The sequence below is a fragment of the Camelus bactrianus genome, chromosome 12, assembly GCF_048773025.1.
Source record: "Camelus bactrianus isolate YW-2024 breed Bactrian camel chromosome 12, ASM4877302v1, whole genome shotgun sequence".
Taxonomy (NCBI): Eukaryota; Metazoa; Chordata; class Mammalia; order Artiodactyla; family Camelidae; genus Camelus; species Camelus bactrianus.
The window spans coordinates 34,929,807-34,949,430 of record NC_133550.1 but is presented as its reverse complement, the minus strand read 5'-3'; the positions used below and the strand labels follow the sequence as shown (position 1 = coordinate 34,949,430).

Below are 19,624 nucleotides of genomic sequence, written 5' to 3'. Positions count from 1 at the left end.
AGCTGAATCAACAAATCAGTTTGGGAATACTGAAGATTTAATATCAAGTATTCCTATCTATGAATGTCATTTAGCTTTTCATTTATTTAACTGTTCTATAATTTCATTAGGCAATGTTACATAATTTCCCATGTACAGGTCTTGTGTATTTTTAGACAATTTTCCAGAATCATATTGTCTGATACTCCAATTGCATGTGTGTTAGGCACTCAATATTGTCCTACAGGTCACTTATGCTTTGGTGACCCTTTTTTAGTCTCTTTAGTCTTTGTGTTCTCTGTGCTCCTTTTTATATTGTTCCTGATTATTTGTCTTCAGGTTCACTGATCTTTTCCTCTGAAAAACCTAATCTTCTGTTAATTCTCTCCAGTGTATTTTCTTTACATATCTTGCAATTGGATCCTTTTGTATATTTTATTTCTCTCCCCATTGTGCTTTTGTTTTTATCTACCTTATTGACATATGAAGCATATTCATAGTCACATTCCTGTCCTTCCTGGACCCTGAGATTACCCTCATCTTGGCATTTAGAGTTTCATAAACTCTCTAGTTACTCATTTACAGTTATTTGCATTATGACTGCCAATCACCTACCCCAAATATTGCAAATTAGCAACCTGTAAAAATGTTCTGTTTGATTTTCACCAATTTTAGAAATATATGAATAACACTTATCCTAACAATATACCCTAACATTTTGAAATTGAGATAGTTCACATGGAAATAGATTTTTATAGTTTCTCTTGAAAAATCTGAACATCTGGCCAAAGTACAATGAAAACTGAGAAAAATCTATCATTTTACATGGTACACTCACTCTCCAGCTTGCCCTAAATCCCACCACTCTCTGTTGTGTGAAGATTTTACAAGTTAAGCTCTCAGGAGGTGATGTTGTTTCTTTATTTCTAAGTTCTTGAAAAGCACATCATTGAAACTCCTCTGTTCTTCCTCCAAATGAACATTCTCAGAAAGTTATAAAGGAAAAGATGAAATCTGTTAGCAGTATTAATTTTACTTTTAAAAAATTAGTATGGGGAGAAAAACAAATGAATGTGTATATGAAATAAGTCATTCTGCTTTCCTAGGAATTAGGAAACCTAATTTTCATTCTGAAATAAAAATCGCTTTCTCTTTCATAGGCACTGCTCATTTTATTGCTGGCCACAGCTCAATTCTTGTTTTTCCACGAACAAGTGGAACATAATCTTTTGGCAAGGAAAGAAGTTAGACTATAGGATCTTTAGGCTCCTTGTTTTTGCCAAAAATAAGAAGTAAAAATGCCTTTAAAATTATTTTCTGGCATTAAACATAATTTTCCTTTGGACTACCAGTATAGACATTTTTAAAATGAAGAATCAAATTAAGCCTCTCAATACCTATCATGTTACCAGAGGGCAAAAGTTGGCAGTGCTGTATTCTTAGCAGCTTTGGGAATAAGTGTGGACTTTCCCAGGCCTCCCAGAAATGTGTAGCCAGAGGGAATGATACAGAATAAATTCCAGCTCCCGCAATGAACCGATAACCCTGAGGCACAGCAGTTTTGTATTTATAACTAGTTTCAGCTCCTGTAGTTGGTAGAGTAGGCTTTCTTTATCTTTCTTTTTGGCTTTTCTCATTTCAGTAGAAATTGAAGCTTCCAGATTAAAGTGTGGCCTCGTAGCTAGGAGTCAGGTAGATAGACCCCCTCCTCACCCCATCAAGCCTCTCTAAGGCTAAGGGCTACTGTCCTGACTCTTACGGAGAATAGCCACACATTCAAGGGTTGGCTGCACTGTCTCTTTAAGGCCAGGAGAGACTCTGGAGACCAAAGAGAGAAATCAATAAAGTGGTATTTGGCCAGAAGACCCAGGGAAGGAGATGTTTCAGGCACCCCATGCAAGGACAAGATAATTCGGTGAGGCAGAGGGCAAATGTGCAGAAAAGAGTTTACATAGCAGGCCTGCTTTAGAATGTCCTGCTTATGTTGGCATCTGGGAACTTAAACTTCAGAATAGTTTTCCCCACCCTAACTGCTGAGAGTAACCCATTTTACATAAATGATTTGCCCAAACATTAGAATTTATGCTGAATACCTACCTGATTTTTTTGTGAGACTCGGGAATTTTGGAATGTGCTAGGCAGAGGGTGCCTATGTGTCCAGCCCTTGATTAAAAACCCTGGGTACTGAGTTTCTAATGAACTTCCCTGTTACTAACATTTCACATGTTGTTACAACTCACTGCTGGGGGATTAAGCACATCCTGTGTGACTCCACTGGGAGACGACTCTTGGAGGCTTGCACCTGGTTTCCTCCAAACTTCATCCCATGTGCCTTTCCCCTTTGCTGATTGTGCATTTCAGCTTTCCCCTGTAATGAATCAGCCATATGTACTACTGTATGCTAAGTCCTGTGAGTCCCAGTGAATCATCAAGCCTGGAGGTGGTCTTGGGAACCCCTGACACAGCAAGACTCCTAGGAAGGACTCCAGTGGAAAGTGCTGCTCAGCCTTGGCACTTCTATCAACCTCCAGAGACTTCTGTTTATTTCCATTTCCCTCTTCTAAAATTAAGCACTTGATTATTTAGGTGTGGCTTTCTTAACAACTATTACTCTGAATTTTTCAGATTTTAGAAAGGCACTGTGGTGCTTATACCATATATTACATAATAGCCCATGAGGTCTGAGAAGGACCCCGTATTCAGATATGTTAATATGGCTGCTTTCAACATATGTGTATTCTCCCTGAGAGGGATCAGTAGAGACTGTAAGTAGCCTCACCTCCATCAAGGTCAGAGCTGGCCTCAAGATGAATTTGTGCCAGACTTGGGTGTGGGGAAAGGCTTGCAAATTTTAGAGTGTTTTGAATTTTGGCATTGCAGATAGGGATTATATTGCCATCACTCATTGGCTTAGCAGGAAATTGAGAATTCGAAAAGTTAATTCATTTGCCAACAGTATCTGAACTGGATTTCAAATCTAGGAATGTCTGGGTCACAAGCCAGAGAGCTCGTAACTATCACTCTATACCATCCTTCTAGTTACTTATTTTAAAATATATGTTCTATGTCCAAATACCACTCATGAGGAGGGAGTGTAGAGCAAGGGGGAGTAGAAAAGAAAGTAGCTGTCGCTGTTTGGAATGTGCATTTGGATGTGTACCTTTCCCCATGAAACTGACTCCAAATATAGGATGTATTTTTCCCTTTTGCAAGTCTAAGTACACAGCAAGGCCCAGTAGAGACAGACCCAGCAGTTGCCTCTCCTAGGGTGCCTCTGTGATGTCCTTAGTTGCAGTCATCCTCGGAGTGGTGAGTATGTGTGTGTATGTGTCTCCTCATCTGGCTTGTGACTTCCCAGGCAGTAGAAATATGTCTTGATTATTTTTTGATCTCTCTGTCATTGTATAATGCTCAGCAATTCATTTTTGTTGATATTTTTAAGTTGAATTGACTAAAAAGTTTCTTTGGCCAAATGAGGATCACTCCCAGATTTACCTGGGCAGGGAGGCCAACACACTGGAAAATGTTCTTAACAGAATTTACACACTTTTGCCTTCAGTATGACAATAAAGAGACAGTTTGGGGGGAAAAAAAGAGAAGCAATAGGACACTTTTCTCCAACAAAATAGCTTACTTCAGTAAAATAGTAAGATACTTTCTACACAGATATTTGTCCAGAGGAGGATTTGGGGGACAAGAAATCACTGCCAATCAAATACATGTGAACTGCTAAGTTCTGTATTTGGTTTTCTGTCCCTCACTTTTTGGAATAAATACTCTATCAATTAAAAAAATGATGGTAACCTAGTTTTCTGTGTTCTTATATTCCAGAAGCTTTGTCATTCTAATAAGTCTGTTCTGCTATGACTCACAAATCAGCTTAATTTAATTCTAAATGAAATCTCTTAAGTTTTCATTGTTTGAAACAGGCTTAGTAATTCTCAGAAAATGATCCTTGTTAAATGAAGCTTAGCTAAAAATTCTGATATTTAAGGATGTTGCACAAACAACTGTCATTCTTTACAATGGCTTCATTATTCTATGACACATTAAAGGCATTGTTTTGTTTGAAAATATCTGTCTTTCTCTGTTTATTCCAGCGACAGTTTTCCTGGAGTTTTGGAAAAGAAGGAGAGCAGTAATTGCTTATGACTGGGATTTGATAGACTGGGAAGAAGAGGAGGTTTGTATCATTTATCTCAAAAATTTTTAAAAAGCAAATCACCAAGAAATACACAATCCCCCTTGAGTCATCGCTCTCTACTCTGTAACAGAAGTCAGGTTTCGTCAGAAAACATTTTTAATACCTGTCTTTGCAGGAAATTTCAAGCAGTATAAAAAGATACTAGCAGAGTTAAACACACACACACAACACTTTGATTCCTTATTGGAGTAAAATTCCATGGCTCAGTAAAGCACTTCACTTGTAGGTAGAGGCATAAGAAGAATTGACAGCAAGATTTGTTTAGTTCCCTTAAACATTAACCATTCTCTTTACTTCATCAGAAGGAGAATATTAGCTCTACAATTTTAGGCACATGGAAGCAGACCTAAGTGCTCCAGGGAAATGGTTCTGTGAGCTCTTCAGTACCCTGGACAGTGCCTAGACGTGCACAGGCTCAGAGGTGTTGCCTTAAGTGATAAATACGTAGGGGAAATCACCCCTCAAGCAGCCTCTTTGGTGGATGTGACTAAAAGCAGGACCAACTCTAGACGAAACTGTCCAGGAAAGGTAAACTCAGTCCCCCAGACTTCACTTTCTCAGCATGTCACTCTCCCCTTCATCCCCTCTAGGCCAGGACACTGCCCTTTCCTAACCCATGTCTGGTCTTCATGTCTCCTTGCCGCATTCCTGTCAGAAGTCTTGAGGACTCCTGCTGGACTAGGTCACCGTGTGCTCCTTGGACCCTGCTTTCCCTTGAGAGTCATTCCAGACCTGAACTCCTCTTTCTTTCTTCCTGTCTGTTATCTCTTCCTTCTCCTGAGTTCCATCTCCTCAGAGCCTTGCTGTGCCAGTGAATCAGATGCACCAGTTATAATAATGGGTATTAGTGGGTATTTTCCTCCCAAGAGGCGTAAATATATATTTTTATAAATTAAAAGGAATCTTTTGGAAACATAAGTGAGAATTTTAGCCCTATGATAGACTTGGTGGGGGAGATGATTTTGAGAGGATTTTTTTTCCCTTCAAATCATGCCTTGTGGATGGCTGCCTTTTCTCCTCATGCTCTTGAACACATTTGGGTAGTTTTTAAATCTAGAAATGATACTTGGATTTTCGGCAATCCTTGTTCTTTTGATAAGGCCTCACTCATGCTTTTATAAGCACTCATTCTCCAGAAAACAGTTTTCTGGGTTGGAAGAGGCTGCCCAGGTGACTTCTGGAGTCTGCCAGTCACAGCTGGACTGCACTGAGGACTTGCTTCTGGGTGGGGCTGTTCTGTTTTCTGTTTTGAGTGATTACAGGAGTGACTTTCAAATGGAATGGAAAATGCTCTTACCTGGGAATCTGAGTCACCAGTAAGCAACTGTGTCACCTAAGACAGATTACTTTACCATTGGACTTTTTCATTTTTAAAGAAATGTTCCCCTTTCAGCTATAAAGTGTGGCATTATTTAAGTAACTTGATTAAACCAATCTAAAGTCACAATTGGCATTTGAGGTGCACCCAAGATGTGGGTACCCTTAGGGTAAACATATCCCTTATAAGTCTGGAGCCGTCTGTCTTCCCAGCCCTCTTAAAAAGCTTGGTGCACTGAACTGTCCCTTCACTCAGCATCCCTGTGTACAGGAACCATGTGCAGCTCTAGTCCTCAGTCTGGGAATTCATTGTAGAAATGCCTCTTACTTCTAGCCTGTGACTCTCAGCTTGCTGCACAGAAGAGCCCAGGTGTGCTGCATGCCTTCTTCAGGGGTAACCCAAGATGTTAAATTTGCTAGGGTTGCCATAAAAGTACCCCTGACTGGGTTGCTTAAACAACAAAAATTGATTGTGTCACAGTTCTGGAGACTAGATGTCTGAGATCAAGGTGTTGGCAGGGGCAGTTTCTTCTGAGGACCATGAGGGAAGGATCTGTTCCAGGTCTCTCTCCCTGGATTGTAGATGGCCATCTACTCCCCATATGTTCACACTGTCTGCTCTCTGTGCGTGTCTCTGTCTAAAGTCTTATAAGGACACTAGTCATATTGGTTTAGGGTCCCCCCAATGACCTCATTTTAACTTAATTCCATCTGTAGAGACCCTGTCTCCAAATACAGACACATTCCGAGATACTGAGGGATAGGACTTTGGGAAGGGGACAAAATTCAGTCTGTAATACCCAGGCTGACAGGTCTGGCTCCATGTTTGGCCTCAGCTTCTGGATGATTAGCTTAGTGACTCTTGATGACACTTAGAGCCTAATAAACTGTTTCCCAAAGAAGCAGAATATTCTAGGTCTGTTCTATTTATATCCTAAAGCATAACTGGCTAAAATAAGTGAAAGGAGGCAGAGGCTGTTTCTAACAGTATCTCCCCCTGACCTTTCCCCATTATGCACCACTAGGCGAAGTCAGCATTGGGCTCATCCTGTAGCGGGAGTCAGGCTGTCCTTCCTCCCACACAGGGAGGCCACTGCCAGACTGTGCCCACCGTCCATCCCTCCATCCCTCCATCACCTCTCTTCATCAGCTCCTTCTTTGCTTTCTGTCAGTACCTTCATCTGAGTCTTGAGTATGTCTGCCTGGATCAACTAGTCTCCATCGCACCAGTTTCTGCTCATCTTCCCTCGTCTTCCAGGACACTCACATAGAACAAGTTCTTAATTAACCAAAACCACTTCAGCATACCCTGGTTATCTATTATTCCTAATCCCTTACTTGCTTTTGAGTCCGAACCTTTTCACATTGGATGAGGCTCAACTCAAGAAATAAAATCTCAGTTTGATTTAGAATTAGAGGAATCTTGATTTTAGCTGGATTTGAAAGGTATTTACCTTGTTTTCTTTTTTTTTTCTCCTTTTTCAGTTTAATTAGGTAGAATTATTACAGTTCGACTGCACATACACATAATATTTTACCTTGTTTTCAATACCATTGAAGAATACATTTAAAATCTGTGGTTAAAGGTGAGTTGACTCCTAGAGAAGCTTATTTAAAAAAAAAAAAAAAAAAACAGATTCACCATGTTTTTAGCTGCCTAAATTGAAAAATTTAAAAATTGTAGAAAATTAAGAATCATATTGCCATCATAACTCAAAAAAGGAATTCTGAACATTTTGCTGTTCAGAAACTTCCTTTGTCCTGGTGTCCATATCCTTCCCCAGTAATAAAAGTAAAAGTTTATTAGTTGCTTCATACCACCAGGGACAGGACAAGTGGGTCCCTTTTCTCATTCTCACTTTCTTTCTTCAAGCATAGTTTGATAAGATAATAGAGGCACTTAACCATCACTTTAAGTAACATAGCCTTGATGATAATAAGTCTAAATCATCATTCTTTAGATTTTCTTTAAGTGGCCAATTTCTAGACATTTAAACCTGGGTTTCCAAGCCCACATCATTGATTGACTGATGACTGTAACATTTGTTGACTCACTTTTCCTGTAGGGTAAAATGATTTTGTTCTTGTTGTCTGAGTGCCCTTTAGTACATAAAAATGTGTGTTTGTTCTTTAGGAAGAAATACGGCCCCAGTTTGAAGCCAAGTATTCCAAGAAAGAGCGGATGAATCCCATTTCGGGAAAGCCAGAACCGTATCAAGCATTTGCCGATAAATGCAGCCGACTTATCGTTTCTGCATCTGGAATATTTTTTATGGTTTGAAACTTTTTTTTTTATAAAATTCTGTGTTTCATAAAGTACAAACTTTTAGCATGGTAACAGCACTAATCATATCAGGCATTTGGATACATTTTTGCACATTCTGCTGTCTAATCCTCACAACAGTTTTCTGTGCTGGCAGGGATGGCATTGCTATCCCCATTTTACAGATGGAGCAACTGGGACTCCAGAAGGTTGAGGAGCCTAGGTTAGTCAGGAATAGCCAAGAGCTCAAGTCCTCAAATCTGATGTTCTTTCCGTTTGTCTCTTTATGCCGTAATGAAAGGAACTAAAATTATGAGACAGGACCTACAGCAGTGTTTTTCAAACTTTTTTACCATGCCCATAGAGTAACAAATACATTTTTTGTCAGAACCTAGTACATGCTATGCGAATAGGTGTATAAAACAATATAGTGACTGAGACAGTGCTCACCTTTACAATATGCAATGAACTCTGATTTTTTTTTTGTTTTATTATAGTCTATTTTTCAATGCCAGCTATAACCCCCTAAAATTTATTTCTGGACTCACGAATGGTCTTATCAGTTTGCAGAACACTAACTGGAAGCTGGTTTGTGAGCTTTTCCTACAAAGAAGTCATTTTGTAGGACCCTGTCAATTACTGAACAAAACATAATGCAAATTTGTAAGAAAAAATGTCATTTTAGAACAGTGAGAGTTGGTTAGGATCCTCCTTCCTCTTTTGAAATGGCCAGTGTGTGTAAATATATATCCTAGTTTGTCAGAGTAGGAAGAACAGGACAACAGAAAATCTGGAAAGAAACTGGGGAGCTGGAGGGGTAGGCAGCTTGCCCAGTGTCCCTCAGCTCAGATCAAGATTCAGATCCGTGCCCTGCTGCAGATTCGGCTTTGTAGGCAGTTGTGTCTGGCTTTGCCCTCTTGAAGTACATTCACATTTGTTGCTTTGTGTTTCATTTCTCACAACAGCACCTGGGGACATAGATTTTAAGTATTCCGTGTTCTATAGAGGGGGAGCCCAGAGCATCAAGACTGAGCCATTGAGGGGACAAGCTACTTGCCCAAGGTCACACTGCTAGGTCGTAGTTGAACCAGGACTCAGACGTGACTTCTGAGTCCAGCAAACTGTCCATCCCACCATATTGCCACCCTTGACTAAAATTCAGTTAGGTTCCACCTATCTATCAGCAGCTCTAGGATTAAGACATGGGCAGTCTTTTGTTCCGTTATTATTACTATCAGTCTTCCTTTGGCCAGTACCAGCTAGGGTTCATGCCTGAGTTCATGTTACCCATAGTAAGCCAAACATAGAGTTTGTGTAAAACATAGGAAAGCTTCTCTAGAGAATAATAATTATCTGTTCATTTTCTCAGTCTAATCTGTTTCATAAGTGTTACCCCATAGCTTACACAGTTTATCAGCTCTCATGCACTGTGGTTTTTCTATTTGGATAACAAAGAAATACAAACAGACAAGAGAAAGTATCAACCACAATGAAAAGTACGCACTTTGTTGCGGTGTCTTGAGTCAGGACCACCGTTGCTTTATCCCCTTTACTCATTGAAGGATTTTCCAGATGGTGGGATTTCCTTGAAACAGTCCACCACAGTGCTCACTGGGTGTCGTCTGTCTTCCTGCCAGATCTGCGTGGTGATCGCTGCCGTCTTCGGGATCGTCATTTACCGGGTGGTGACCGTCAGCACTTTCGCTGCCTTTAAGTGGGCGTTAATCAGGAATAACTCTCAGGTTGCAACCACAGGGACTGCCGTGTGCATCAATTTCTGTATCATCATGCTGCTGAATGTGGTAAGTGAGCTACAGGGTAACTAGTCAATGGATAAAACATGTGGGCTGCAGGTGATTGTTTTCGTCTGTTGGTAAAGGGACCTGGCCCCCGAGAGGCTGGTAGTTACATAGCACTCATGCCCTGCCAGCAGAGTGCCTGGCATAAGCTGCACGCCTCTGTGGATACAGACCGCTTCAGTCAAATCTGGGCTCTAGGATTTTCTACAGTGTAAGATTGGGCAAGGCATTTGCTCTCTCTAAACCTCATTTCCCTTACTTATCTGATAAAATAACACTGTATAACCTGTGGGGTAATTTAGAGGAAAAAAATATATTTTAAACGCCCAGCTCAGAATCTGTGACATAATTCAGCAGTGTTGGTTCCTGTTTTCTTTTGATTCTGAATGCTGGGAAGTTAGTCAGTATCCAAAGCATTCCTTGAGATAACCCAAGGACTATTTCAAGGTGGTACCTGTTGCTTATGTCTATTTCAGGCTTTTTTTTTTCAGATGTTTATTTCAGCCCAGCTGTCTCCCTTGAACCCCAAACTCATCCTCACGTAATACTTTCAACCCCGAGCTCTCCATCTTCCCTCCAGAATCAGCTCCTCCCCAGCAGCCTCCCCGTGCATAGTCACTCAGCCTGTAATCCTTGGCGTTATCCTTGACTTCGCTGTTTCTCTCACCAACGCAATGTATCCAGAATTCGATCACTCTTTACACATCCCCACTTCCTACTTTGGTCCAGGTCCCTAGCATCTCCCACTGGATTATTGCAGTGCCTTCCAAACTGGTCCCCCACCCCCCCAGCTTCCATTTTTGCTCCCCTCAATCTAGGCTCATCACAGCAGCCAGAGCAAGTGTCACACATGTAAGTCAGCCTCTGTTCACAGTGTCATTCCTCTGGCTCTGAAGAAAAGTTTGTCTCTTCATATGGCCTCTGGGGTCTCCCTCCTCTGGCCTCAGTGATGTCTCTGACCCTGTCTCCTCCCTACTCACCCTGACTCTCCTGTTCCTCATTGGCCTCCCCTACATTTCCTGGATGTGCCAGGCACGCTCTCCCCCTAGGACTTTTGACTTGCTCGACTCTGCCTGGAACATCCCACCGTGTGGGGTTGGCATCGCTTGCTCCTGCACCTCCTTCAGGTCTTTGTTCAAATGTTACTTTTCTAGTTAATATAAGGCTTTCCTGGCTAAAATTGCAACCCACTCCTGCCATCTGACAATTTCCCAGCTCCTTGTCTGCTTTATTTTTCTCTAAGGCATTAATCACCATCTAATATGCTATTTTTAAAATTTTATTTTAAAAATTTATTATCTGTTTTCTCCATTAGAAGTTAGCCACAAGAGGACAGAAACTTTTGTCTCTTTTTTTCCCCCCATTATTTCCTAGTGCCTGAAACAGGATCTGGCACATAGTAGGCTCTCAGTAAATTGTTATTTGCAGAACAAAAGGTAATGACTGACCTGGTTAGACTTGAGGTTTGTAGTAGGGAAGAAATAAGGTAATGTGTGTAGAGTGCCCAGTACCGTGGTAGGCATGGAGTAGATGCTCAATTACAGTTCCCCTCGCCCTTACTTATACTGCAACCTGGGCCGTAATGCTGAAATCAGTGAGCTAATGAAATGAAATATAGGTAATTTATTATTATTAAGTATAGAAGGACTTATTATTTTAGAAAAGTTTCAAAATCCACAAGTTAGAAAAATGAACAAAGAGCACTTACTGATCATCTTGATGTGATGATTGTGTAACTGGTCAAGTGGAGACAGAAAGTGGATGTTTGTCGCGCCCTGGCCCTGCCCCCACCCACAGTGCAGCTAGTCCCGGAGTGAACCGTGGAACACTCACTGTGAGGGGCAGTGAGTCATAGTGAAAATTAACCGGACAGCCAGAGCAGTGAAAGATTCTGTGTCCAGGTGGGGTGCGATGAATTAAAGCTTACTGTATTTTTATCCAATGTCTGATTAAAATTTAATATATATATCTTAAGAAATAAATTTATACAGACTTGCAGTGGGTCTGTAAATTCATGCTTGCTTGTACATTTTGACGAGGTGTCAATGTTGTCAAAGTAACCTTTCATTTAACTGAAAATCACTTATCCAATAATCTCTACTTCATGAGACATAGCCAAGAAAAGAGAAAATAAACTAAAAATGAAGAGAGAGAAGAGGGAGGTGAAAGAATATATAATTAGGGATACCACAGAGCACCAGCTGTGCTGGGAGCTAGACAGGTAGGCATTTTACATGTTTTCTTTAACAAAGGATTTCTGGGTCACCAAAATGGATGACGTAGAGTCCACACACTAAAGCTTACATGTATCATCCTTACAAATGCCCTTAAGGTTTATTTTATTTTATTTTATTTTAATACAGTGTGAGCATCTTTGGTGTTCTGATTTCTCAGCAACATCAAACTAGAATAACAAGTGGTTACTAAGGCAAGAAGACTGACAAGGTCAGGAAATGACAAGCCATAGCAAGGGGAAGAAACGAAAACAAAAAGCATACATAAGGACTCTAAAACCATCATCATTTAGGACTCTTTTGTGCAAGGACCAATTGCCTTACCCTCCTTAGCCATCTCTGAGGACATCCCTCTCCAGCACATACCTTTCCATTTCTGTCTCATGCCCTGAAGCTTTTCAGGTTCCATTATGGAGACAACCAGGTATGTAGTTTGGAAAGATTTTCATCAGAATGTATTTTTTAAAAATTTTAAGTCCTTAAAAAGCAAATATTGAATAAAGGACAAATGACAGACTAATGACTATAACATAGCTTTGACCAATTCAGAACTAAACTAAAATCTACTGACTGCTGAAATTACTCAATTTGAAATATTTTCATGACCCAATAATATAGATTTTTTTTATAGCTATATAAGTTGTTTTAATACTTAAATTTTTTTCCATACTGGTCTTGCAAGAAAAAATTATTTGGACATTAATCATGAATATTTTTACATTAATTGAATATAAAAATATCGAGATCTTGATTGGTATTTGTGTTCATTAAAACCTCTTTTAAATAATTATTATCGATCATATCCTGTTTCTGACTTTTTGCTATATCTGTCCAATCCTAACTGAAGGTGCAGATCTATAAGAAATGCCTATTTTCTGGATTTGATGATGTGTGTTTACTTTTAATCTCTTTTAATTAACATTGGACTCTGTCTGAAGTTTCTGTATACAAAATTTGTTACAATGGCCATGTGAATTTTATCTTAATGTAACAAACCATAGTCCTTGCTGAAAGTTGAGTCATACAATCTGAGTATTTTGACTGTTTCTGTAGTTAGCAGAAATCTAGGGTAAGGAAATTAAAACGTTAGGAAGGATCTTAAGATGAATGTGTCCAATACCCATTCTTAACCACATATAAAGAAGACGATGGTCTAAAGAAATGAGGTAACATGCCCATGACCTACAGCTTGCCGGCTGGTAGAGCTGTAGTTCCAGCACAGGGGAGTTCTAACCAGTGCAGTTTTGCTACTTTAGTCTAAATGTGATCTTAATTTTCATATTGTTGAAATCCATTTGAGTAGTTTTCTTTTTTCTTTCATTTATCATCTTTCATTACAGAGAAAGCGCTTGCTCTTCTTATTTATACCGTCCCTAGGGTACCTCCTAGAGCTGCGTGTGCCTTTACTGTACTCCCTGCACTTACACACACACAGGCACGTGGACACACCCCCCTTCTGTCCTATTAGGACCCTCCATTTACCAGGTGACTGGGTGAGTTAGGGATGCATCTGGAAAAGCAGAGTACCATAAGTTTGGCAGTTCCTAATAATATTTGATCATTTCAGTGTCTATGAATGGTAAAATCTAGGACATACAGCAGCCCATGGAAACAATAGAATTGCAGGCTCTTACCATCAGAAGCAAAGTCTTAGAGATTTTACATTGAGGATGCTGAGGCCCAGGAATGTTGTGACTTACCCAGCACCGCTTAGCAGGCTGATAATTGGTGGCAGCGGGCCTGTTTTCACAGAATTATTCACCCTAAAACAAGTGAGAGATTTTCAAAATAGTAAAATGGGACCTTGTACATTCCTTTCCTGCCCTTAAAGGACACAATTGTTGACAGTGTTTTCATTGTTTGAGCTGTTGTTTCATTGTTGATGGTTAATTAAATTATTTTCATTCAGATTGAATTATCTATTTCCTTGATAATTATAGATTTTAGAACATCTACAGTTTGTTAAATGTATTAAATTTACTTTACAGCTCTATGAAAAAGTTGCGCTGCTTCTGACAAATTTAGGTAAGTAGAACCCTGTTTATTTCACAGTACAGTATTGTGGTCTGAAAAATACCTTCTCAGACATTCATTTGTGAAACACTGCTGAAAAGAAATATTCCCTTTATTTTGAATTGCATACAATGATGAGTTCTTTGCCCTCAAGGGGACATTTTAAACAAATCTAGGAATTGGGAGAATCTTTCCTACCTAAAACTTTAACACCTGTCACAAACATTATCTTTCATGAGCTAATATAATTTCCAGTAGGTTTGCTCTTAGTGCACAAAAAATATAACATCACAAAAATACATGAGTATGGAGTACTTATAATCATTTAGAGAAGTGTTCATTTGCCTTTGCCTACAATTTTTATGTAACTAAAAACATAGCAAGTTTTCATGGCATATGAAATCACAGATTATTTGCTTTGAGGAGTCCTTCACCACTAGCCATCACTGCCATTTGTAAAATAATGTGCATCTGGACAGGTCACCCCTAAGAACGCCACTCTGACTCCGTAGAGCATCAGAACAATCTAGTAGCCAGCTATAAGCTGTACCTTGATTGCATTTTCAAGATAAATTGTCCCAGTTTTATTAATGAGATGTTTGTCATTTTACTCTACGCAGTTTGAGAAAATTACACTCCCACACAAAACCTGTTAGTGCATTCCCATATGTAGCTTGTCCAAAAGGGAAAAAAATCACAAAAGTGTTCTTATTTATAATAAAGGATGCCATTTATTGAGCCCTTCTATGTGCCAGATACAGAGGCAGGCACTTAGTGTATCTCCTCTTATGTCATTGAAATCTTCCATCATCACCACTCTTTGCCCCAAAAGACAGAAGTTTATGTCCACAGAAGAGGTAATTGCCCATTGGTAGATTGTGTCCAGGGGCATCTTGATCCAGGCTGGAAAAGATGCTGGTGATACAGTCCTGGTCGATCTGTGACTGGGACACCTGGGAACCCACCCGGCTGGCTGATGACCTAGGAGACCTTCTTGCGTAACCAAGAGTTCAGTAGCAGAAGTGAAATAACGCCAAAAACCTAGAAGAATTCTTTGTCATTTCTTCCCTCAACAGCAGTACAGTTTTGTTCTGAAGTTGACATTTAAACTATTTTAAGTCCAATTCTCTTTCTCCCCTCCCTTCTCAGATATGTTCCCAGGAAGCAGTTTTGAGTTGTAACTCGTGGAAAAGGAATTGATGGGGTGAAATAGTAAATGAGCCATTAGAAGCTCAGGGGATGTGGAAACAGAGAAAGTGCTATTGCATTAAATGCATTTTCTATGGCATTGTCTGAGGTGAGGATGCAGCTCCTGGGGAAAAAATAAGTGCATTAGACATGAGATTTCAGGTTGGAGGACTGCTCTGTATTTTTGGTTTGTATCTCAACGTCCAAAGAGCATTTGCTGTATAGAAGCTGAACTATGTGGAGATGAGAACTGGCACCTGACTGGAAATTATAAGACACAGATGCTAATATACAGTAAAAGCTCTCAAGTGTGGTCATCTCCTCAGTATTTGTCCTTGAGAAGGAAAGTGACAGTGGATGAAGGTGACGGGGCTCAGATGCTCTCCATATTCTGAGACAGGGGCCTGACTCCCTCTTGCCCAGTAACCCCTCACATCATACCAGAAGTAGAAGTCGAGACCATAGGACTTTTGGAAGCTAGGAGGGGACCTGCCCCCACACAGGCCCCGACCCACAAGTGGAAACTAAGAGCAAAAGAAAAGGCTGCTGCAGGGAGCCAGGGCTGGGAATGGGGCCCCTTTGGCCGGGCTGTGTCTACGCCAGGCTCTCTGGGCATCCGGTTACAGCGGGACACCCTGGGTATCCCTCCTCTCAGACAAGTCAGGAGCCACTTCCCACCAAACTGTTGTTGGGGATGGTCTGTTAGCCAGAGGATCTTGTGGATGGTCCTTTGCATTGCACACCACCTGTAGGCAGGCTGGGGTCTCCTGCAGTCTTCTGTGGACACCTCTGCTCCCACCCTATGTGTCTGGGGAGCCAGACGGAGGGAGCCAAGGGGCTCAGATGCAGCCTCTCAAACTCTGCCCCCCTTGTGTCCACAGAACAGCCTCGCACAGAGTCCGAGTGGGAGAACAGCTTCACCCTGAAAATGTTTCTTTTTCAGTTTGTCAATCTGAACAGCTCCACGTTTTACATTGCATTCTTCCTCGGAAGGTAAGAACCCAGTTTCTCCGCACCTCCCCAGGCCAGGGACAGAGGTCACCAACCAGGGGTGACAGAGGAGCCCGCCTTCAGGGTGATTTTGTACAAAGTGTAAAAAGAGAAGAGCAGCCTCCTTTCCCGTCCCCATTCCCACTCCAGGGAATGGTCCCCATCAAAGCACCTTGTGCCTTTGCTTGCTGAGGTAAATGGAAGGAGGTAGTTTGCCCACATGAAGGATGGATTTAAAACTCATGGGCTCCATCTATACCTGAATCAGGGCCCCAGATCTCATACCTACAGGAGCAGATGGCCTCAGGGGGAGGATGGCGGATTCACAGAAGAGGGAAGGACTTCCAGACAGGAACGGGGGCTGACGTGGGATGCCAAAGAAGCTTGGGTAACTTCTGAGCCTGGTAGTTACGAGGATGTGGAAAGGCCATGCCCTGTGAACTGCATTACACCAGGAAGTGTGTCTCAGCAGATGAGAACCAGGGAAGGGCTAAATATTGGGTTTTGGGGAAGTGGATGAGTCTGGCTACTTCCACATGGAATTCTAGTCAAAGAGTTTAGTTTAAAGATTAAAAAAAAAAGCATTACTAATATCCAGAGAGATCCCATGAAATCCAGCCTGCTGCTTATACAACAGGCACTGGATATTCAGCAGAAAACATGTTAAAAGTCACAGCAGGCAGCGAGAAGTGGTCAGCAGCCAGACAGAATGGTCCCCAGAGAATTCCAGAAGCTGCCCGAATGCCAGCTCTGGAGAGTTTTCCTAATTTCCGCAGACCCGTTACTTGCTGTACCAGTAATTTTTGCTGGAGGATGTGCTAATCTGAATGTAATGGTCATTGAAGGCCACAGGATGCTAATGGTTTGTTTCTCTGTGTGTGTTGAAGATTTACAGGACACCCAGGTGCCTACTTGAGGCTGATAAACAGGTGGAGACTAGAAGAGGTCTGTATTCTCCCGTCATCCCTTGTTTCCCACAGACTTGCGTTAAACAGCCTTAGGGTAACTTTGTGCAGATTAGAAACCAGACAGCCTTTCTTCCTGTCCACTGATTCTTGAATTTCTGTTTGCTTGCCTCACAGTGCCACCCTAGTGGATGCCTTATTGATCTCTGTATGCAAATGGGGATTATAATGGTGCTAAAGCAGACCTGGAATAATTTCATGGAACTGGGCTACCCGTAAGTACCTTAGATATCTCTACCTGAGAGGCAGCACATCTTGCTGGCTTTTCTAGGTGTGCAAGTAGATAAGCAATGCAGACTCAGCAGGTAAGCCTGTGCGGATACCTGGAACTAAGTCTCCAGGCTTAGGTAATCAAAAACGAGTCATGAAAATAATAAACTTTGGCTCTTTTGGAAGGTTTAGCACAAGTTGCATGAACAAAAGTAAATATTTTTTCAGAAGTCTCTGTGGGCCCCTAAACACTGAATATCTGCTTCCAAACTGCTTTAAATGATGACAACACATTAACCAGATCTCTCCTCCCTAACCCCTATGATAAATCAGAAATGGTAATTTTTGTTTAAACTACTCTAAATTCAGACTTAACAGAAAAGGAACTTATGGAAAGGAGACCCCCCCCACCCCAAAAAAATTCAAAAAAGAAACTAGAGAATTTCTAAGTCAGTGTATCTTAACCAGTAAAAATATCACCTAGTCACAGTCTGTGTTGCTGGCAATGGGCAAAAACCTTTTATCACCTTTGTAAGGATAACCTTGAATTCAGCTGCGTTTGCTCTCTTCTGGTCAGTTACGTTTTAAAGGGATCAGCAACACTTCCATTTCCGCTTTAACTCTACACGTACAGGTTTCCATATCAGCGCAGCGTCTCCATAGAGAACTCAGGTTGCAGGGAGGACCACTTAGCTGGAACAGTCAGCTAGAACTTGGTTCACTTTGAAAAGTCATCTCTCAGCTCCCTGTCAGAACCAATGCCTATAATTTTCTCATCTTAGATTTATTTTTTGAAAACTTACTCCAAGTGTCTGATGTTTTCTAGGAAACTTTTCAAAAATAAAGCATAACATTTTTAAATTAGGAGCATTATATTATAAAGTATAAGCCATAACTTCTCAAAATGTCATAGACATCAAGGGAACTATATTTACCTTCTAATAATGTGGACATAGGGCAAAATTGTGAAGTAGGCAGGATTTGTCTTTGATACCTGTCCTCTTACTTCCTTTATTTCGCATTCGCTTTCATTTTGGCATTGCTGCTCTCAGATGCCCCTCAACTTTTTCCAGCACAGACCTGAGTCCCCTGCCCATTTCTTCAACCCTATTCCATATCATAAGATGCACTCCTGAACACTAATAAGGATTCATGCACTACCCTCACTAGTGGGAGATGCATTTTACTGGGAATCAGAGCCTCTGTCAAGCTCAAGCCAAAAGCAAGCAAGTCCAGTTGTGGGACTGCAGGCTTCCGGTGCCAAGAGAGGAGGCATTTTGAGGGTTTTCAGATCTTCTCGGTCCCTCCAGTCTGAGTATTCAGGTCAGGGCAAGACTGCTCATGGGTCCTAAATTAAGCCAGCCAGGCCTAGTCATCTTCTACTTAGAGGTCTGGCTGTTGCCAGACTGGGGCATCAGTTTAACCATATTCTCAGCCCTCTATCCAGCCCTCCTAGGTAGCACTGAACAGGAGACGGTTTCATGAATGATGAAGCTAAGTCCATCCGTCATTCTGTTCAACTGCAAGGACAGATGCTCGAAGTGTCGTCTCCATTATTTCCTCCCTAATCCAAGGCTTCAATTTCTTGGCAGCCTATCCTAAAATTTTTTCAACTATAGTTCTATATTCTAACTCTCCTCTCTCTTATTACTTAAGCCTTATGAACAGTCATATATACGTTTTTAAATAAATCGATCTTGCTGTGCAGGTTAATTCAGAACTGGTGGACGAGAAGGAAAGTACGACAGGAACACGGGCCTGAGAGGAAAGTCAGTTTCCCACAGTGGGAGAAGGACTACAACCTTCAGCCGATGAACGCCTACGGACTCTTCGATGAATACTTAGAAATGAGTATGAAAACACCCTATTTTATCCTATTAACTATAAATGTAAATTCTAGATCATTAACTACGTTTAACTAGACATAAGCCCATTACCGTCAAGGCCAGCAGGGTGAGGGGGATTCTTGAACTAAACACAGAGGAAGGAGTATCTTGCTTTAAGAAGCTCGACTGATAGAGATAGTCCAAGTTACTACAAATTCTTCATGACGTCGTGTCCTGTCCCTTACAATAAATCACCAGAAAAAAAAAATGAGTTGTAAAACTTGGTGAACCAAAGAAAAAGGAGCGATCACTCATGGTGTGATTGACTCACTCAATCAGCTGGTATCTTTTGAGCCATGTTATGACCAGGCAGATGTTATGTTTGGCACTGGAGAAACACGAAGGAATCGGGCACAGGCCCAACCTTCAAGGAGTACAGTGGGGGGAAGTCAGAGGTACAAAGAGCAGGTGAGTGAAGCGTCATAGGTTGCCGCAGTGTGAGGCAGCAGGGGTGCAGTAGGGACAGTCATTTCTCTTGGAGGGGGTGGCAGGAAGCTAGGAGTGCATAAGCTATGCTGCATTTCCATTTAAGGAATGTAATTTCTCTATAATCAAACCCACGCTATTTATTTCAGC

General features: G+C 41.2%; 1 protein-coding gene across 2 annotated transcripts in view; it reads left to right on the top strand.

Annotated features, from left to right (window-relative positions):
- Positions 1–19,624, top strand: part of ANO4 (anoctamin 4) — a 263,479-nt gene that overhangs the window by 208,060 nt on the left and 35,795 nt on the right. For both annotated transcript variants that reach the window (XM_010962817.3, XM_074375230.1), the window contains 8 exons: positions 4,080–4,162; positions 7,635–7,775; positions 9,401–9,565; positions 13,785–13,821; positions 15,879–15,990; positions 16,875–16,932; positions 17,070–17,167; positions 18,871–19,013. In XM_010962817.3, the coding sequence (XP_010961119.2) occupies positions 4,080–4,162; positions 7,635–7,775; positions 9,401–9,565; positions 13,785–13,821; positions 15,879–15,990; positions 16,875–16,932; positions 17,070–17,167; positions 18,871–19,013 (837 nt within the window). The remainder of the gene's footprint in view (positions 1–4,079; positions 4,163–7,634; positions 7,776–9,400; positions 9,566–13,784; positions 13,822–15,878; positions 15,991–16,874; positions 16,933–17,069; positions 17,168–18,870; positions 19,014–19,624) is intronic.